The 22387-nt window shown below is 44.2% G+C and overlaps 1 protein-coding gene across 2 annotated transcripts in view; it reads left to right on the forward strand.

Moving 5' to 3' along the window:
• AGL (amylo-alpha-1, 6-glucosidase, 4-alpha-glucanotransferase) overlaps positions 1-22387 on the forward strand; it is a 397512-nt gene that overhangs the window by 320637 nt on the left and 54488 nt on the right. For both annotated transcript variants that reach the window (XM_053693718.1, XM_053693717.1), the window contains exons 22-23: positions 12861-13036; positions 18540-18642. In XM_053693718.1, the coding sequence (XP_053549693.1) occupies positions 12861-13036; positions 18540-18642 (279 nt within the window). The remainder of the gene's footprint in view (positions 1-12860; positions 13037-18539; positions 18643-22387) is intronic.

Below are 22387 nucleotides of genomic sequence, written 5' to 3' on the forward strand. Positions count from 1 at the left end.
AAGCGTACTACTATCCCTGTCGAGGACAGTTGTGCTTTCTTAGATCCAATGGATAAAAAGTTAGAGGGTTACCTTAAGAAAATGTTTATTCAACAAGGTTTTATCCTACAGCCCCTTGCATGCATTGCTCCTGTCACTGCTGCTGCAGCATTCTGGTTTGAGTCTCTGGAAGAGGCTTTACAGGTAGCGACTCCATTGGATGACATACTTGACAAGCTTAGAGCACTTAAGCTAGCCAATTCTTTTGTTTCTGATGCCATTGTTCATTTGACTAAACTAACAGCTAAGAATTCTGGTTTTGCTATCCAGGCGTGCAGAGCGCTATGGCTTAAATCATGGTCAACTGACGTTACTTCAAAGTCTAAGCTGCTTAACATTCCCTTCAAGGGGCAGACCCTATTTGGGCCTGGTTTGAAGGAGATTATTGCTGATATCACTGGAGGAAAAGGTCATGCCCTTCCACAGGATAGGTCCAAATCAAGGGCCAAACAGTCTAATTTTCGTGCCTTTCGAAGCTTCAAGGCAAGTGCGGCATCAACTTCCTCTAATGCAAAACAAGAGGGAACTTTTGCTCAGTCCAAGACGGTCTGGAGACCTAACCAGACCTGGAACAAGGGTAAGCAGGCCAAAAAGCCTTCTGCTGCCTCTAAGACAGCATGAAGGAACGGCCCCCTATCCGATAACGGATCTAGTAGGGGGCAGACTTTCGCTCTTCGCCCAGGCGTGGGCAAGAGATGTTCAGGATCCCTGGGCGTTGGAAATTATATCCCAGGGATATCTTCTGGACTTCAAGGCTTCCCCCCCAAAAAAGGGAAATTTCACCTTTCACAATTATCTGCAAACCAGATAAAGAGAGAGGCATTCTTACACTGTGTAGAAGACCTCCTAGTTATGGGAGTGATCCATCCAGTTCCAAAGGAGGAACAGGGACAGGGATTTTACTCAAATCTGTTTGTAGTTCCCAAAAAAGAGGGAACCTTCAGACCAATTTTGGATCTAAAGATCTTAAACAAATTCCTCAGAGTTCCATCATTCAAGATGGAGACTATTCGTACCATCCTACCTATGATCCAGGAGGGTCAATACATGACTACAGTGGATTTAAAGGATGCTTATCTTCACATCCCGATACACAAAGATCATCATCGGTTTCTCAGTTTTGCCTTCCTAGACACGCATTACCAGTTTGTAGCTCTTCCCTTTGGGCTAGCTACAGCCCCAAGAATTTTTACGAAGGTTCTGGGGTCGCTTCTGGCGGTCCTAAGGCCGCGGGGCATAGCAGTGGCCCCTTATTTAGACGACATCCTAATTCAGGCGTCAAACTTCCAAATTGCCAAGTCTCATACGGACATAGTGTTGGCATTTCTGAGGTCACATGGGTGGAAGGTGAACGAGGAAAAGAGTTCTCTATCCCCCCTTACAAGAGTTTCCTTTCTAGGGACTCTGATAGATTCTGTAGAAATTAAAATTTACCTGACGGAGTCCAGGTTATCAAAACTTCTAAATTCCTGCAGTGTTCTTTATTCCATTCCTCGCCCTTCGGTGGCTCAGTGCATGGAAGTAATCGGCTTAATGGTAGCGGCAATGGACATAGTGCCGTTTGCACGCCTACATCTCAGACCGCTGCAACTATGCATGCTCAGTCAGGGATGTCCCCTCTACTAAATCTGGATCAAGAGACCAGGGATTCTCTTCTCTGGTGGCTATCTCGGGTCCATCTGTCCACAGGTATGTCCTTTCGCAGGCCAGATTGGACAATTGTGACGACAGATACCAGCCTTCTAGGTTGGGGTGCAGTCTTGAACTCCCTGAGGGCTCAGGAATCGTGGACTCAGGAGGAGTCACTCCTTCCAATAAACATTCTGGAACTAAGAGCGATATTCAATGCTCTTCAGGCTTGGCCTCATTTAGCGACAATGAGGTTCATCAGATCAACATCACGACTGTGGCTTACATCAACCATCAAGGGGGAACATGGAGTTCCCTAGCGATGTTAGAAGTCTCAAAGATAATTCGCTGGGCAGAGATTCACTCTTGCCACCTATCAGCTATCCATATCCCAGGTGTAGAGAACTTTGAGGCGGATTTTCTAAGTCGTCAGACTTTTCATCCGGGGGAGTGGGAACTCCATCCGGAGGTGTTTGCTCAATTGGTTCATCGTTGGGGCAAACCAGATGCTCTAGCAGCGCCCTGGTCTTTCAACCTGGCTTATGTGTTTCCACCGTTTCCTCTGCTCCCTCGACTGATTGCCAAGATCAAGCAGGAGAGAGCATTGGTGATTCTGATAGCACCTGCGTGGCCACGCAGGACCTGGTATTCAGATCTGGTGGACATGTCATCCTTTCCACCATGGACTCTGCCGCTGAGACAGGACCTTCTACTTCAAGGTCCTTTCAACCATCCAAATCTAATTTCTCTGAGACTGACTGCCTGGAGATTGAACGCTTGATTTTATCAAAGCGTGGTTTCTCCGAGTCAGTCATTGATACCTTAATTCAGGCATGAAAGCCTGTCACCAGGAAAATCTATCATAAGATATGGCGGAAATATCTTTATAGGTGTGAATCCAAGGGCTACTCATGGAGTAAAGTCAGGATTCCCAGGATATTATCTTTTCTCCAAGAAGGATTGGAGAAAGGATTGTCAGCTAGTTCCTTAAAGGGACAGATTTCTGCTCTATCTATTCTTTTGCACAAGCGTCTGGCGGATGTCCCAGACGTTCAGGCATTTTGTCAGGCTTTAGTTAGAATCAAGCCTGTGTTTAAACCTGTTGCTCCACCATGGAGTTTAAATTTGGTTCTTAAAGTTCTTTTTTTGGTAGCTATTTCCTCGGCTCGTAGAGTTTCCGAGTTATCTGCCTTACAATGTGATTCTCCTTATCTGATCTTCCATGCAGATAAGGTAGTTCTGCGTACCAAACCTGGGTTTTTACCTAAGGTGGTATATAATAAGAATATCAATCAAGAGATTGTTGTTCCGTCTTTGTGTCCTAATCCTTCTTCAAAGAAGGAACGTCTATTACACAATTTGGACGTGGTTCGTGCTTTAAAGTTTTACTTACAAGCTACTAAAGATTTTCGTCAAACATCTGCTTTGTTTGTTGTCTACTCTGGACAGAGGAGAGGTCAAAAGGCTTCGGCAACCTCTCTTTCTTTTTGGCTAAAATGCATAATCCGCTTAGCTTATGAGACTGCTGGCCAGCAGCCACCAGAAAGGATTACAGCTCATTCTACTAGAGCTGTGGCTTCCACATGGGCCTTTAACAATGAGGCTTCTGTTGAACAGATCTGCAAGGCGGCGACTTGGTCTTCGCTTCATACTTTTTCAAAATTCTACAAATTTGATACTTTTGCTTCTTCGGAGGCTATTTTTGGGTGAACGGTTCTACAGGCAGTGGTACCTTCCGTTTAAGTACCTGCCTTGTCCCTCCCTTCATCCGTGTACTTTAGCTTTGGTATTGATATCCCACAAGTAATGGATGATCCGTGGACTGGATACACCTTACAAGAGAAAACATAATTTATGCTTACCTGATAAATTTATTTCTCTTGTGGTGTATCCAGTCCACGGCCCGCCCTGTCATTTTAAGGCAGGTATTTTTTTAATTTTAAACTACAGTCACCACTGCACCCTATGGTTTCTCCTTTCTCGGCTTGTTTTCGGTCGAATGACTGGATATGGCAGTTAGGGGAGGAGCTATATAGACAGCTCTGCTGTGGGTGTCCTCTTGCAACTTCCTGTTGGGAATGAGAATATCCCACAAGTAATGGATGATCCGTGGACTGGATACACCACAAGAGAAATAAATTTATCAGGTAAGCATAAATTATGTTTTTTAAAAAAAAATGCTTTCAGCTTCTATTTCTTTCTAATGACACGGATCATCTTAATTACTTAATTACTGTTGGGAATATCACTCCTGACCAGCAGGAGTAGGCAAAGATCACCACAGCAAAAGCTGTTAAATACCACTCCCCTACCCACAATCCCCAGTCATTTTCTTTGCTTGTATCAATTGTAAGGAGGGGTAAAGTTAGGTGTCTGATTCTTCAATCAAGAGTTTATTTTTTAAGCAGAGCAAGTTTGCTCTGGTTTTCTTTGGGGTTTAGCCGTAGTTCATGTCAGTCTCTTCAGTAGAGCAAGTGGTGGCTTTTAAGCATTTGGGAACTTGTGGGGTATAATTCCCACTGGGCATCCCAAGTAGTTTCATGCTGCCCTTGGTTGAAAGTTTGAGTAAGTTTACTCAGCCTTTTCTTTTTCCCACAGGTCCATGTGAGGTAGGAAGCCCCTCTCATACCAAGTGAGCTGTCCTGCTGCCGGACAGATTTTTGAGGTAAGTGCCTATTTCTTTCCCTGTTTTGATATAGGAGAATTTGGCACTTTGACAGTTAATTCTGTCTAAATATACAATCAGCCTTTTAGGTTAACGGTTTATTGTATGGCAGTTTTGCAGGCACTGGGGATGTTTGACTCAGTTTATTATGTTTTCACTTTGGTGTACATGTTTTTTGTTTGTGTATTAATGGCTACCGGGAGGTTTGTTAGGCCACACGCACAATAGGCGGGCTTATCTAAGATAGCAAGGGCCTTTTTGGCGCCCTTTTAGCTGTTTCCTGTTGTTCCTGGATGTTGCAGCTCTATTGCATAGCTCCTCAGAGGTGGTTCAGTGTTCTCTCCGGTGCGGCTGTATGGGGGTCCGGATCATTTTCTGACTTTGTTTCCGGCAGCAAGGAGGTCAGGTAGGCACCTCGGCAGAGCTTGCTGAGGTGTGGAGGTTGCTTGTTTTTTTTTGTGGGGCTGCTGCTCTGTTTATATTTATGTTTCTGTCTGAATTTCAGGGACTATAACGTTTGTGTCTCTCTTTGCATTCATTTTGTGAAAAATTGTTGCTGCAAGATTTATTGTGCGGTTTATTTAAGGATTTTCTAGTTTAAAAAAAAAACAGTAACTTTTTTGTTTCATTAAAATTTTGATTTGAACGTAGAATTATTTTTATTGATTTAAGGTTTTTCCTTTGGAATAAGATGGACCAAGAGGCCCTGCAAGCTGTTGCTTGTTCTCTATGTTTAAATACTAATGTTGAGCCTCCTATCCCTTTTTGTTCCTCTTGTATTGAGAAAACATTACATTACAAGGATAGACTTTTTGATTCTGAGCCTTCATTGTCTAGGGCGGATGTTGTTCAGGAGTCTCCTGTTCAGGCTAATCTGCAGCTTTCTCCTCATACGGCCCAATCTTCTGCAGTGCCCTGTGTTTCGTCTCAGGTTGGTTTTTCCTAGCAGAATATGGCTATCCTTGGCAGTATCTGAGGCTTTGTCTGCTTTTCCTATGTTGCATTGGAAGCGCAAGAGGAAGTATAAGGTTTCTGATTCTGTTGCAATTGTGTCTAGTGTTTCTTCTCATAAGTCTGAGGAGGAAGATACTTCAGTAGCATCTGAGGGTGAGATCTCTGATTCTGATAGTGTAAATTCTTCTTCTGAACCTGAGGTTGTTTCCTTTAGGTTTAAGCTAGAGCACCTCCGTTTGTTGCTCAAGGAGGTTTTGGCTATCTTGGATGACTCTGAGGTGTCAGTCATGGTTATTCCTAAAAAATCTAATAAACTTAAAAAGTTTTTTGATGTCCCTTCTTCGGTGGAAGTTTTTCCTATACCAGATTGTGTTTCAGATATTATTGCACAAGAATGGGAGAAGCCTGGGATTCTTTTTTCCCCTTCTCCAATTTTTAGTAAGATGTTTCCTATTGCTGATTCTATTAAGTAATCTTGGCAGATGGTTCCTAAGGTGGAGGGAGCAGTTTCCACTCTGACCAAAAGGACCACTATTCCTATTGAGGACAGCTGATTCCTATTGAGGACAGCTGTTCCTTTAAAGATACTATGGATAAGAAGTTGGAAGCTTTGCTTAAAAAGATTTATGTTCTCCAGGGGTATCAATGGCAACCGGCTGCATGTATTGCTATGGTTACCAGTGCAGCGGCATATTGGTTTGATGCATTGTCTGATTCTATTCAGCAAGATACTCCTCTTTAAGAAATTCAAGAATCAAGGCTTTGAAGTTGGCTACTTCCTTTATTGCAGATGCTTCTCTACAGGTCATCAAGTTGGGAGCTAAAATTTCTGGTTTTGCCATTTTAGCTCGCAGAGCATTATGGTTAAAATCCTAGTCTGTGGATGTGTCCTCTAAGTGTAAACTTTTTTCTATTCCTTACAAGGGTAAGACCTTGTTTGGGCCAGGTTTGGCTGAGATTATTTCTGATATTACGGGAGGGAAGGGGTGGTAGATTTCGTGTCCCAGGGTTACAAACTGGAGTTCAAGAATTTTCCTCCCAGAGGCAGGTTTCTTTCCTCCAGGTTATCTGTAAACTAGATAAAAGTAGAGGCATTCTAAAGTTGTGTTCAGAATCTTTCCGACATGGAAGTGATAGTTCCTGTTCTGGTTCAGGAACAGGGTCTGGGTTTTTATTCCAATCTCTTCATAGTTCCCAAAAAGGAGGGAACTTTCAGACCTATTTTAGATCTCAAGAGTGTAAACAAGTTTTTCAGGGTTCCGTCTTTCAAGATGGAAACTATTCGTTCCATTCTTCCTTTGGTTCAGGAAGGTCAGTTCATGATCACAGTGGATCTAAAGGATGCGTATCTGCATATTCCCATTCACAGGGATTATCACATGTTCCTAAGATTTGCATTTTTAGACAAACATTTTCAGTTTGTAGCTCTTCCTTTTGGTCTGGCTACAGCTCCCAGAATTTTTTCAAAGGTCCTGGGAGCATTGTTGGTGGTGCTTCGATTGAAGGATGTTGCAGTGACTCCTTATCTGGACGACATTCTAGTTCAGGCTCCATCTTTTCAACTAGCAAACTCCCACACAGAGTTGTTGTTGTCTTTTATGTGCTCCCACGGTTGGAATATGAATTTAGGAAAAAGTTCCTTAATTCCGGCTACAAGAGTGGTATTTTTGGGGACCATTTTAGATTCTCTAGAGATGAAGATTTTTCTGACAGAAGCAAGAAAGTCAAAGATTTTCAAAACGTGTCTTCCTCTTCACTCCCTTCCTCTGCCGTCAGTGGCTCAGTGCATGGAGGTTATTGGTCTGATGGTTTCAGTTATGGACATCATTCCGTTTGCTTGGTTCCATCTCAGACCTCTGCACTTATGCTTGCTCAGGCAGTGGAACGGGGATTATGCAGATCTATCTCCAAAGATTGTTCTAGATCAGATGCCCAGAGATTCTCTTCCATGGTGGTTGTCTCAGGATCTTCTCTCTCAGGGAACTTGCTTTCGCAGACCTGCCTGTGTGATTGTAGCCACAGATGCCAGTTTGCTGGGCTGGGGTGCTGTCTGGGGTTCATTAAGGGCTCAGGGTCTATGGACTCGGGAGGAGTCAGTTATTCCAATAAATGTTTTGGAACTGAGAGCAATTTTCAATGCTCTTCTAGCCTGGCCTCAGCTAGCTTCAACCCAGTTTATCAGGTTCCAATCGGGCAACATAACCTCAGTGTCTTACATCAACCATCAGGGGGGGAACTCAGAGTCCCTTGGCCATGACAGAGGTAGCCAAGATTATTCAGTGGGCAGAGATTCACAACTGTTGTCTGTCTGCTATCCACATTCCAGGGGTGGACAATTGGGAAGCAGATTTTCTGAGCAGACAGACTTTTCATCCGGGGGAGTGGGAACTTCATCCAGAGGTATTTTCCAGCTTAATTCTCAGTTGGGGTCAGCCGGAGTTGGATCTCATGGCATCTCGTCAGAATGCCAAGCTCCCGAGGTACGGGTCAAGGTCAAAGGATCCTCAGACTGTTCTGATAGAGGCTCTGGCAGTTTCTTGGACTTTCAGTCTGGCATATGTGTTCCCTCCATTTGCTCTTCTTCCTCGGGTCATTGCTCGGGTCATACAAGACAGGGCATCAGTGTGCTCCGGCGTGGCCTCTCAGAATCTGGTTTGCAGATCTGGTGGAGATATCTTCTCTTCCACCTTGGCGTCTTCCATTAAGGAAGGACCTTCTTCTGCAGGGTCCCTTCCTTCATCCAAATCTCGTTTCTTTGAAGCTGAGTGATTGGAGATTGAACGCTTGATTCTTTCTAAGCGTCAGTCATTGAGACTATGATTCAGGCTTGCAAGCCTGTGACTAGGAAGATTTATTATAAGATTTGGCGTAAATATTTGTACTTGTGTGAATACAAAGGCTACTCGTGGAGTAGCGTTAGGATTCCTAGGATTTTGTCTTTTCTCCAGGAGGGTTTGGAGAAAGGTTTATCTGCTAGTACCCTGAAGGGTCAAATTTCTGCTTTATTTTTTTTATTGCACAAGCACCTGGCGGATGTGCCAGATGTTCATTCTTTTTGTCAGGCCTTGGTTAGAATTCGGCCTGTGTTTAAGTCTACTACTCCACCTTGGAGTCTTAATTTGGTTCTTAGAGTCCTTCAACAGGCTCCGTTTGAACCTATGCATTTTTTGGATATTAAGATGTTATCTTGGAAGGTTTTGTTTCTGGTGGCTATTTCTTCGGCTCAAAGAGTTTCAGAGTTTTCAGCCTTACAGTATGAATCGCCTTTTCTTATTTTTCACTCTGATAAGGTAGTTCTGCATACTGCCTTGGGTTTTCTTCCCAAGGTTGTTTCTGATAAGAATATTAATCAAGAGATTGTTGTTCCTTCTTTGTGTCCTAATCCTTCTTCTCATAAGGAGCGTTTGTTGCACAACCTGGATGTGGTTCGTGCATTGAAATATTATTTGCAGGCGACTAAGGATTTTCGCCAGTCTTCTTCTTTATTTGTTGTCTTTTCTGCGAAGCGTAAGGGTAAGAAAGCAACGGCTACTTCTCTTTCATGTTGGTTTAGGAGTGTTATTTGCTTGGTATATGAGACTGCTGATCAGCAGCCTCCTGAGAGAATCACAGCTCATTTCACGAGGGCTGTTTCATCTTCTTGGGCTTTCAAAAATGGAGCTTCTGTAGATCAGCTTTGCAAGGCAGCGACTTGGTCATCTTTGCATACTTTTTCTAAATTTTACAAATTTGATACTTTTGTTTCAGCGGAGGCTTCTTTTGGGAGAAACGTTTTTCAAGCAGTGGTGCCTTCTGTTTAGATTAACTGTCTTGTCCCTCCCTTATCATCCGTGTCCTCTAGCTTGGGTATTGGTTCCCAACAGTAATTAAGATGATCCGTGGACTCACGTGTCATTAGAAAGAAAACATAATTTATTCTTACCTGTTAAATTTATTTATTTCTTGATACGGTGAGTCCATGGCCTGCCCTGTTTTTCAGACAGTTTGCTTTTCTATAAACTTCAGGCACCTCTGCACCTTAGATTACTTCCTTTCTCCTTTCCCTTTGGTCGAATGACTGGGGATTGTGGGTAGGGGGAGTGGTATTTAACAGCTTTTGCTATAGTGCTCTTTGCCTCCTGCTGGTCAGGAGTGATATTCCCAACAGTAATTAAGATGATCCGTGGACTCACTGTGTCAAGAAATAAATAAATTTATCAGGTAAGAATAAATTATGTTTTTATTAAGTCCCTTCATATATTTGAAGGTTTCTATCATGTCACCTCTTTCCCTTCTATCCTCTAAACTATACATTTTCTTCATAAATGGAAAGAGTCCACAGCTGCATTCATTACTTTTGGAAATTCAGAACCTGGCCACCAGGAGGAGACAGACACCCCAGCCAAAGGCTTAAATACCTCTCCCACTTCCCTCATCCCCCAGTCATTCTTTGGCTTTTTGTCCCAGGAGGTTGGCAGAGAAGTGTTAGAAGTTTTTCAATAGTCTCTTATGGAGGGTAGTACTCTTCGGCATGGGACTGGAGTTTTAAGTAGTCCTGTCAGCCTCTCAGTGAGAGCATGGATGAAAGTTAGAGTCCGGAGATGCAGGGAGAGTCTTTCCGTGAAACCATCCCAACTCATATTAACAGCTCCACAAGCAATCAGCTTTGACAAGTTTTGCTGACTGCTTTCTTCTCTCAAGTGCATGGCAGAGGCGACGCTACTATCTGTCACACTTGAAGGGCCATGTTCCTGTTCCACGGCGTAGATTCCGGTAAGATCGTTTCATTTTCTTTCAATATGATTGCCTTATATTACAAGTGTTTTCCCGAGAGGCTACCACCTTGCGGGACTAACTATAACTCAGGGTCTCAGTGAGGCTCCTTTTGTATCTTGGAATCAAGGGTTAATATCTCCTGTGGGGGTTAATGAACAGGTTTTTTTTTTTTATCATGTTTGTTATGTGATTTGACCTGCTTATGTGTGGTGTTATTTAGGCTCTTGACTAGGAACATAACGGCCTTTTGGTAGTGACGCAGCCTTTACGATTGAGAGCGCTATTTCTGGACCGCACGGTACACCTGGTGACCCATCATGGTCATGTTTTGACTCTCTATTTCCGCATTCCTGACCGTGTGGCGACGGAACATTTCTGGTCGGCTGGTGTCTGGGTTCTTGGAGGTGGCGAGTGCTCCAGCCATTGTGGGTGTCAGGTGCCATTTACTTTTCTTATTTAGTCAGTTTTTTGTATTCAGTGTCCCAGTTATGGAGGATTCTGATAATGTGGAGACGAAGGTCTCTGACTCAGAGTCTATTTCTCGTGAGGAATACGAATTGGCCCAGGTGATACATGCCCTTCAGTTATGTTCGGGATCAGGGAATCAAGGAGCCGCTGAGCCATCTGTCTCTGGGGGCCCCGTTCCCCGAGTGGCGAGTTCCCTACTACACATGCAAGTAACCCAGATTTTGCTTATCCTTTTCTGGAAGGTGGCTTGTTCCCCCCCCCAGGGGTTATGGCACGTTTTTGCATGTCCATTATTATGGCGCTGGCGCATCTGCAGCTACCAGAAGTGTGCTTACGATATTGTACGTGTTCCGTTGACCGGGGCTCTTCAGGCATGGGATGGACTGCTCAGCTATCGGGGGGAACGACTGTCCCTGAGCCGTCAGGGGGTCAACCGCCGGGGTCGTCTTCTGCTCTGGCGAGGGTATGCTGTGCTTTTTGTTATAGACTGGTGCGCCTTCGTTTCCTTTTGAGGCACAATTCTGGCGTTGTTGGAGGATCCCATCCTTCACGGATATGGGAAGTCTTCTACTTCGAACGGTTCGTGGAATTAGCTATATGTGGATGAAGTAATCTTCTTATAGCCTTGTTTATTGAGTATCTTTCCAGGCCTGAGCTGGAAGAACATGATCCCGGTCCTGCGGGTGTGTCTGTTCTTCTTGGGCGATAACCTAAGGGTTGCCTTAGCCTTTATTTTAATCTGATTAGGATGATTTTTTATTTGAGCTCATGTTTATGTATTTACTTTGGGAATTTTTCTGGAATCGATACTCACGATTTGTGATCGCACAGTTTACTTCTACGGAAGCTTGTTCGATGTGAAGACATGTTAGTCCTAGGTTTAAAAAAAAAAAAGTTTGCTATTTATTCCCCATCTCTGGGGATGACTGTTTGCGGCCTTGACAATATCGACCCTGAGTTTCAGGCTGGTCCTAAATGGGTTCTGACCCTTTTGTCTTGCGGCCTATTTCAGACATGTGGCGCCTGTTCTGCCTGGCTGGTCCGGTTGAGGCGCAGAGTGTTTCACATTATTATTTGTGTTATTCCTTGTTTTTTCTTTTACAAGTTAAGCTAAGCACTCTGTAAGGGCCTGAGGGTCTGCGAGGCGTGGGAAATTGGTTCAGTCCTTGTTAGTCCCTCTAGCTGGTCAACTGGGATTCGATGAAGTTCCGCTGCGAAACACTCTGTTTTCCGTTTTTTCATCGGGAATGGAAGTGTTTCCTTCCCCGCATGGATTGGAAGGTGGAGTATTCAGGGCCTCCTTGCCGCCAGCCCTGATGGTCTTGCCTTTCAAGGGCTCCTTGGAAATGTCCTTTTTGGACTTGTTCCTTTTGAGGTTCTCTTCTCTCGGGTCGAGATTTCTGGGCCTTGTCCGTTTCTCCTTAGCGGTTTTAACCGCTTTATGGGGAGGGCCGTGGGGTTTTTCCTTCTTCGGAAGTTTATTGCTTCCCTATCAGGGACGTTAGGCTATGTGGTTTCCTTCTCCGAGGGAGGGGGGGGGGGAGAGGGAGGGCTTTAGGACTAGTAATATATATATATATATATTTTATTTGAAGTCATTTCTTCATAAGTTACAGGAATATGGTCTCATATATATGATTATAGTCATAGGACAGTTTATCTAGTATGTATTTGTTTCAAAACTTCATTTTCACACCAGATTCTGAAAAACAAAAACAAATGTTATTTTATTCTGACACAGTTAAACATTTTAAATTCACCAATGCGGCTACCCACTTAATACAGCAGACAGTTATCTAATATATATTTAAGTTTTAAGATTTTAATTCTTATATAGATTCGAGCTTATACAGCGTTAAATATACTTTCTTAAGTTTCTCCTGCTATTTTCCATAAAGACGTAGGTTTGAGCTTCCTGTATTTGAACTCAGCATAGGGTAATTAACACTGATGATAAGGGGCCACATTCCCTGAGAATTTTTGTATATTTAAATATCAGCTCAGACTGAACGTTTGTTGTCTACAGGGGGCATCCTGAATTGGGTATCAGGGCAATTATTTTAATTGAGTTATTTAGAAATACAGTCTGTATATTGAGTGTACAGTGGGGTCTGGGCTAAAAAGTCTGATTTTATAATTTAATGCAACTTACATTAGCCAGATTTTCATTTACAAATTGGATCTTTCTCTACATGATATATGTATGTAAATATATATATTACATAATGTCACTCACCTATTCCCTGTATCACATGGGTAAGTACCGGCTTATATTTGACATCACATTGCCATCGTCTTAGAGTTTGTGTTTTATATTTATTGTTACTCTGACTAACTGTTCTTTTTACAGCTTTGTTCAGAACGGATCTACTCTAGTAAAGCATTTGGCTCTGGGGTCTGTGCAGTTGTGCGGTGTAGGGAAGTTCCCGGCTTTACCTGTCCTTAATCCTTCTCTGCAAGATGTTCCTTACAGACTCAACAACATCACACAGGAAAAAGAGCAATGCTGCTCCTCACTAGCGGCCGGTAACTATTGTACTGTACTGTATAATGCTGCTCCTCACTAGCGGCCGGTAACTATTCTACTGTATAATGTTGCCCCTCACTAGTAGCCGGTAACTGCTGTACTGTATAATGCTGCCCCTCACTAGCAGCCGGTAACTACTGTACTGTATAATGTTGCCCCTCACTAGTAGCCGGTAACTATTGTACTGTACTGTATAATGCTGCCCCTCACTAGCAGCCGGTAACTATTGTACTGTACTGTATAATGCTGCCCCTCACTAGCGGCCGGTAACTATTGTACTGTACTGTATAATGCTGCTCCTCACTAGCAGCCGGTAACTATTGTACTGTACTGTATAATGCTGCCCCTCACTAGCAGCCGGTAGCTACTGTACTGTACTGTATAATGCTGCCCCTCACTAGCAGCCGGTAACTATTGTACTGTATAATGCTGCCCCTCACTAGTAGCCGGTAACTACTGTACTGTACTGTATAATGCTGCCCCTCACTAGCAGCCGGTAACTATTGTACTGTACTGTATAATGCTGCCCCTCACTAGTAGCCGGTAACTATTGTACTGTACTGTATAATGCTGCCCCTCACTAGTAGCCGGTAACTATTGTACTGTACTGTATAATGCTGCCCCTCACTAGCAGCCGGTAACTATTGTACTGTACTGTATAATGCTGCCCCTCACTAGCAGCCGGTAACTATTGTACTGTACTGTATAATGCTGCCCCTCACTAGTAGCCGGTAACTATTGTACTGTACTGTATAATGCTGCCCCTCACTAGCAGCCGGTAACTATTGTACTGTACTGTATAATGCTGCCCCTCACTAGCAGCCGGTAACTATTGTACTGTACTGTATAATGCTGCCCCTCACTAGCAGTCTGTAACTATTGTACTGTACTGTATAATGCTGCCCCTCACTAGCAGTCTGTAACTATTGTACTGTACTGTATAATGCTGCCCCTCACTAGTAGCCGGTAACTATTGTACTGTACTGTATAATGCTGCCCCTCACTAGCGGCTGGTAACTATTGTACTGTACTGTATAATGCTGCCCCTCACTAGCAGCCGGTAACTATTGTACTGTACTGTATAATGCTGCCCCTCACTAGCAGCCGGTAACTATTGTACTGTACTGTATAATGCTGCCCCTCACTAGCAGTCTGTAACTATTGTACTGTACTGTATAATGCTGCCCCTCACTAGTAGCCGGTAACTATTGTACTGTACTGTATAATGCTGCCCCTCACTAGCGGCCGGTAACTATTGTACTGTACTGTATAATGCTGCCCCTCACTAGCAGCCGGTAACTATTGTACTGTACTGTATAATGCTGCCCCTCACTAGTAGCCGGTAACTATTGTACTGTACTGTATAATGATGCCCCTCACTAGCAGCCGGTAACTACTGTACTGTACTGTATAATGCTGCCCCTCACTAGCAGCCGGTAACTATTGTACTGTACTGTATAATGCTGCCCCTCACTAGTAGTCTGTAACTATTGTACTGTACTGTATAATGCTGCCCCTCACTAGCGGCCGGTAACTACTGTACTGTACTGTATAATGCTGCCCCTCACTAGCAGCCGGTAACTATTGTACTGTACTGTATAATGCTGCCCCTCACTAGCGGCCGGTAACTATTGTACTGTACTGTATAATGCTGCCCCTCACTAGTAGCCGGTAACTATTGTACTGTACTGTATAATGCTGCCCCTCACTAGCAGCCGGTAACTACTGTACTGTACTGTATAATGCTGACCCTCACTAGCAGTCTGTAACTATTGTACTTTACTGTATAATGCTGCCCCTCACTAGTAGCCGGTAACTATTGTACTGTACTCTATAATGCTGCCCCTCACTAGCAGCCGGTAACTACTGTACTGTATAATGCTGCCCCTCACTAGCGGCCGGTAACTATTGTACTGTACTGTATAATGCTGCCCCTCACTAGTAGCAGGTAACTACTGTACTGTACTGTATAATGCTGCCCCTCACTAGCAGCCGGTAACTATTGTACTGTACTGTATAATGCTGCCCCTCACTAGTAGCAGGTAACTACTGTACTGTACTGTATAATGCTGCCCCTCACTAGCAGCCGGTAACTATTGTACTGTACTGTATAATGCTGCCCCTCACTAGCAGCCGGTAACTATTGTACTGTACTGTATAATGCTGCCCCTCACTAGCGGCCGGTAACTATTGTACTGTACTGTATAATGCTGCCCCTCACTAGCAGCCAGTAACTACTGTACTGTACTGTATAATGCTGCCCCTCACTAGTAGCCGGTAACTATTGTACTGTACTGTATAATGCTGCCCCTCACTAGTAGCCGGTAACTATTGTACTGTACTGTATAATGCTGCCCCTCACTAGTAGCCGGTAACTATTGTACTGTACTGTATAATGCTGTCCCTCACTAGCAGCCGGTAACTATTGTACTGTACTGTATAATGCTGCCCCTCACTAGTAGCCGGTAACTACTGTACTGTACTGTATAATGCTGCCCCTCACTAGCAGTCTGTAACTATTGTACTGTACTGTATAATGCTGCCCCTCACTAGCAGCCGGTAACTATTGTACTGTACTGTATAATGCTGCCCCTCACTAGCAGTCTGTAACTACTGTACTGTACTGTATAATGCTGCCCCTCACTAGTAGCCGGTAACTATTGTACTGTACTGTATAATGCTGCCCCTCACTAGTAGCCGGTAACTACTGTACTGTACTGTATAATGCTGCCCCTCACTAGCAGCTGGTAACTATTGTACTGTACTGTATAATGCTGCCCCTCACTAGCAGCCGGTAACTACTGTACTGTACTGTATAATGCTGCCCCTCACTAGCAGTCTGTAACTATTGTACTGTACTGTATAATGCTGCCCCTCACTAGCAGCCGGTAACTATTGTACTGTACTGTATAATGCTGCCCCTCACTAGCAGCCGGTAACTATTGTACTGTACTGTATAATGCTGCCCCTCACTAGTAGCCGGTAACTACTGTACTGTACTGTATAATGCTGCCCCTCACTAGCAGCCGGTAACTATTGTACTGTACTGTATAATGCTGCCCCTCACTAGCAGCCGGTAACTATTGTACTGTACTGTATAATGCTGCCCCTCACTAGCAGCCGGTAACTACTGTACTGTACTGTATAATGCTGCCCCTCACTAGCAGCCGGTAACTACTGTACTGTACTGTATAATGCTGCCCCTCACTAGCGGCCGATAACTACTGTACTGTACTGTATAATGCTGTCCCTCACTAGCAGCCGGTAACTATTGTACTGTATAATGCTACCCCTCACTAGTAGCCGGTAACTACTGTACTGTATAATGCTGCCCCTCACTAGCAGCCGGTAACTATTGTACTGTACTGTATAATGCTGCCCCTCACTAGCAGCCGGTAACTACTGTACTGTATAATGCTGCCCCTCACTAGCAGCCGGTAACTATTGTACTGTACTGTATAATGCTGCCCCTCACTAGTAGCAGGTAACTACTGTACTGTACTGTATAATGCTGCCCCTCACTAGCAGCCGGTAACTATTGTACTGTACTGTATAATGCTGCCCCTCACTAGTAGCAGGTAACTACTGTACTGTACTGTATAATGCTGCCCCTCACTAGCAGCCGGTAACTATTGTACTGTACTGTATAATGCTGCCCCTCACTAGCAGCCGGTAACTATTGTACTGTACTGTATAATGCTGCCCCTCACTAGCGGCCGGTAACTATTGTACTGTACTGTATAATGCTGCCCCTCACTAGCAGCCAGTAACTACTGTACTGTACTGTATAATGCTGCCCCTCACTAGTAGCCGGTAACTATTGTACTGTACTGTATAATGCTGCCCCTCACTAGTAGCCGGTAACTATTGTACTGTACTGTATAATGCTGTCCCTCACTAGCAGCCGGTAACTATTGTACTGTACTGTATAATGCTGCCCCTCACTAGTAGCCGGTAACTACTGTACTGTACTGTATAATGCTGCCCCTCACTAGCAGTCTGTAACTATTGTACTGTACTGTATAATGCTGCCCCTCACTAGCAGCCGGTAACTATTGTACTGTACTGTATAATGCTGCCCCTCACTAGCAGTCTGTAACTACTGTACTGTACTGTATAATGCTGCCCCTCACTAGTAGCCGGTAACTATTGTACTGTACTGTATAATGCTGCCCCTCACTAGTAGCCGGTAACTACTGTACTGTACTGTATAATGCTGCCCCTCACTAGCAGCTGGTAACTATTGTACTGTACTGTATAATGCTGCCCCTCACTAGTAGCCGGTAACTATTGTACTGTACTGTATAATGCTGCCCCTCACTAGTAGCCGGTAACTACTGTACTGTACTGTATAATGCTGCCCCTCACTAGCAGCCGGTAACTATTGTACTGTACTGTATAATGCTGCCCCTCACTAGCAGCCGGTAACTACTGTACTGTACTGTATAATGCTGCCCCTCACTAGCAGCCGGTAACTACTGTACTGTACTGTATAATGCTGCCCCTCACTAGCGGCCGGTAACTATTGTACTGTACTGTATAATGCTGCCCCTCACTAGTAGCAGGTAACTACTGTACTGTACTGTATAATGCTGCCCCTCACTAGCAGCCGGTAACTATTGTACTGTACTGTATAATGCTGCCCCTCACTAGCAGCCGGTAACTATTGTACTGTACTGTATAATGCTGCCCCTCACTAGCAGCCGGTAACTATTGTACTGTACTGTATAATGCTGCCCCTCACTAGTAGCCGGTAACTACTGTACTGTACTGTATAATGCTGCCCCTCACTAGCAGCCGGTAACTATTGTACTGTACTGTATAATGCTGCCCCTCACTAGTAGCCGGTAACTACTGTACTGTACTGTATAATGCTGCCCCTCACTAGCAGCCGGTAACTATTGTACTGTACTGTATAATGCTGCCCCTCACTAGCAGCCGGTAACTATTGTACTGTACTGTATAATGCTGCCCCTCACTAGCAGCCGGTAACTACTGTACTGTACTGTATAATGCTGCCCCTCACTAGCAGCCGGTAACTACTGTACTGTACTGTATAATGCTGCCCCTCACTAGCGGCCGATAACTACTGTACTGTACTGTATAATGCTGTCCCTCACTAGCAGCCGGTAACTATTGTACTGTATAATGCTACCCCTCACTAGTAGCCGGTAACTACTGTACTGTATAATGCTGCCCCTCACTAGCAGCCGGTAACTATTGTACTGTACTGTATAATGCTACCCCTCACTAGTAGCCGGTAACTATTGTACTGTACTGTATAATGCTGCCCCTCACTAGTAGCAGGTAACTACTGTACTGTACTGTATAATGCTGCCCCTCACTAGTAGCCGGTAACTATTGTACTGTATAATGCTGCCCCTCACTAGCAGCCGGTAACTACTGTACTGTATAATGCTACCCCTCACTAGTCTCTAGTGGCCGATAACTACTGCACTATACTGTGTAACTCTGCTTTTCACTAATGGTGATTTCTTGTAGGGCTTCCACATTTCTCAGCTGGAATTTTCCGCTGCTGGGGAAGAGACACGTTTATATCTCTAAGAGGTTTGCTGCTGATTACAGGACGTCATGTTGAGGCCAGGTGAGAAGACGTGTCACACATATGTAACATTCAAATTGTTATTGTTTAAAATGATAGATAATCCCTTTATTATCCATTCCCCAGTTTTTTTTATAACCAACACAGTTATATTAATATTCTTTTTACCTCTGTAATTACCTTGTATCTAAGCATCTGCCGTATGCATCCTCTCAGGGCTGTTTATGACTTCCATTCTTTCTAATGACACAGTGAGTCCCCGGATCATCTAATTACTATTGGGAATATTACTCCTGGCCAGCAGGAGGAGGCAAAGAGCACCACAGCAAAGCTGTTAAGTATCACCTCCCTTCCCTCCAACCCCAGTCATTCTCTTTGCCTACGTTAAGAGCAAGGAGGTGGTAAAATTTAGGTGTCTGATAGAAGATTCTTCAATCAAGAGTTTATTATTTTGAAGTAGAGCAAGTTTGCTATACTTCTTCCTGGGGTTTAGCTGTAGTCCATGTCAGTCTCTTCAGTAGAGCAGTGGTGGCTTTTAAGCAATTGGGAACTTGTGGGGTTTAATCCTCACTGCACCTGCCAATCAGTTTTTGCTGCCCCGTCTTGAAAGCCTGAGTAGGATTATTCAGTCTTTCTTTGTTTTTCACAGGTCTATGTGAGGAGGTGTGCCTCTCAAACCAAGTGAGCTGCCCTGCTGTCGGGCAGTTTTGTATTCAGGTAAGTACTTAATGTTTATTTTCTTGGAATATGGCACTTTTACAGTTAAATCTGTCTGGGACTTTTATATTATCAATCTTATTTTATCTTAATGGGATTATGGCAGTTATGCAGGCACTGGGGGCTTGAGGAGCAGTAGCATATTTGTTGATATTGCTGCTGGTATGTGTAACTCATATGTGGCTCAGCTCCGGATTAATTCCAGAATTGGTGGTTTGTGTTTTTGTATACTTTACAGGGAGGCTAATGACGACTGGGAGTTCAGTTTTTGTTACGCTCACAATTAGCAGGGCGGGCTTTCTGTGGTGTGTGTTAGTGTTGCTCACTTCCTTTTCTACTTTTGTACGATCCGGTATAGAGGGTTTGTTGCATATCTGCTAGCAAGGAATATTGTCAGCCGGTAGCCTGTGTGAGCAGCTCTGAGTCTGGATCGTTGTAATCTCTTATTTACTCTCCCGCAGGACAGGTAGGCACCTCAGCAAAGAGTGCTGAGGTGAAGAGGTTGTGTGTGAGCAGCTGCTTTGCGGTTGCGTTTTTTTGAATATAAACTTTCCTTTTATTATTCAAAGAGATAGTTGCGTTTTTTTTGTTTATTTCTTTAAAATTAAATAAGGACCTTTTTATTTAATTTGGGGATAAATATGGATCAAGAGCCCCTGCAAAACGTGACATGTAGCTTGTGTTTTGATTCCAATGTTGATCCACCAATCCCTTTCTTTTCCTCATGTATTGTGTGAACATTACAGTACAGGGATAGACTTCTTCATTCTGAGCCATCATTATCTAAGGAAGATGCTGTTCAGGGGTCTCCTGTTCAAGATATGCCGCAGTTTTCTCCTCAAGTGTCTCAAACATTATCGTTCCCACATGCACTGCCCTGCGCTTCCTCTCACACTTCGGTTGGAGTTACTTTGCAAGACATTGCTACTCACATATCCTCTGCGGTAACTGATGCACTGTCTGCTTTTCCCATGCTGCAGGGAAAGCGCAATAGGAAATATAAAGAGTCAGGGAGTAAGGTTTCTGACACAGTCGTGGCTATTCCGAATGTTCCCTCCCAGAATATGAGGAGGAAGATACTTCGGTGGCACCTGAGGGTGAAATTTCAGACTCGGACAGTGTAATTCCTTCTTCTGATGCTGAAGTTGTATCTTTCAGGTTTAAGCTAGTACACCTCCGTTTGTTACTTAAAGAGGTTTTGTCCACCTTGGACGACTCCGACATGACGGTCGTAGTCAATCCTAAGAAATCTAGTAAGCTAAATAAATGCTTTGATGTACCTTCCACAGTGGAGGTTTTTCTGTACCAGATCAAGCTACAGAGATTATTGCTCGGGAATGGGAGAGACCTAGTATTCCCTTTTCTCCATCTCCAATTTTTAAGAAGATGTTTCCAATTGCTGACTCTATCAAGGAGTCTTGGCAGATGGTCCCTAAGGTGGAGGGGGCATTTTCCACTTTGGCTAAGAGAACCACTATCCCCATAGAGGATAGATGTTCTTTTAAGGATCCTATGGATAAGAAGTTGGAAGGGTTACTTAAAAAGATGTACGTACACCAGGGTTTACAATGGCAACCTACAGTATGTGTTGCCACCGTCACCAGTGCGGCAGCATATTGGTTTGATGCATTGTCTGATTCTATTCAGACAGACGCCCCCCTTGAAGAGATCCAGGATAGGATCAAGGCCTTAAAGTTGGCCAATTCCTTTATTACGGATGCCTCCCTTCAAGTTATTAAGTTGGGAGCAAAGATTTCTGGGTTTGCAGTACTGGCTCGCAGAACTTTATGGTTGAAATCCTGGTCTGCGGATGTGTCGTCTAAGTCTAAGCTTTTGGTGATTCCCTAGAAGGGTAAGACCTTGTTTGGGCCGGGCTTGGCTGAAATTTTTTCTGACATTACGAGAGGAAAGGGTCATTTCCTCCCTCAGGATAAGAGGAATAAGCAGAAGGGATGTTAGAGTAATTTTCGTTCCTTTCGAAACTTCAAGGGTAAAAATTCCTCTCCTTCTGCCAAGCAGGAACAGTCTAATCCTTCCTGGAGGTCCATCCAGTCTTGGAACAAGGGGAAGCAATCTAAAAAGCCTGTTAGTGACTCAAAGTCAGCATGAAGGATCTGGTGGGGGGCAGACTTTCTTTATTCGTTCAGGCCTGGGTTCAGGATGTGCCGGATCCCTGGGCGGTGGACATCGTGTCCCAGGGATACAAACTAGAGTTTAAGACCTTTCCTCCCAGGGACAGGTTTCTGCTCTCAAGGTTATCTGTAGACCAGATAAAAAGAGGCATTCTTACAATGTGTCCGGGACCTTTCTGACCTAGGAGTGATAGTTCCTGTTCCAATGCAGGAACAGGGTCTGGAATTCTACTCCAATCTGTTCGTGGTTCCCAAAAAAGAGGGAACCTTCAGACCAATTTTAGATCTCAAAAGTCTAAACAAGTTCCTCAGAGTGTCGTCCTTCAAGATGGAAACTGTAACGCTTGTGGGATACTCCTCTATCAGACCAAACTCGGCCAGTAGTCTTGTTATCCCGGCATCGAGCCGGAATTATAGGGAATATCCAAGAGCAGAGAAAGTTAGCGAGATGAGGAAGGTGGCACTCACCACAGGCAGGACAGTCCCTAGCGGCAACAGCAGAGCAGTCCTAGGGCACACCACTAGAATGGTCAGGCAGACAGGGTTTGGCAACAGTAAAGCAGTCCAAGGATAAACCACTAGAATGGTCAGGCAGGCAGGGTTTGGCAACAGAAAAGCAGTCCAAGGATAAGCCACTAGAATGGCCAGGCAGGCAGGGATTGACAACAGCAAAGCAGTCCAAGGATAAACCACTAGAATGGTCAGGCAGCCAAGGATTGGCAACAGCAAAGCAGTCCAAGGATAAACCACTAGAATGGTCAGGCAGGCAGGGTTTGGCAACAGTAATCAATCCACCAGATTAAGGGTTAAGGCAGGTAGAGTAGTCAGACAGGCAGGTTCAGCAACAGTAATCAATAAAAGGCAGTTAGAAAGAACAATCTGTCACACCCAGGAGCACACAAAGTAACACCTATACTTGGGCAGTGACAGATCATCAG

Source organism: Bombina bombina, chromosome 10, assembly GCF_027579735.1.
Source record: "Bombina bombina isolate aBomBom1 chromosome 10, aBomBom1.pri, whole genome shotgun sequence".
Taxonomy (NCBI): domain Eukaryota; kingdom Metazoa; phylum Chordata; class Amphibia; order Anura; family Bombinatoridae; genus Bombina; species Bombina bombina.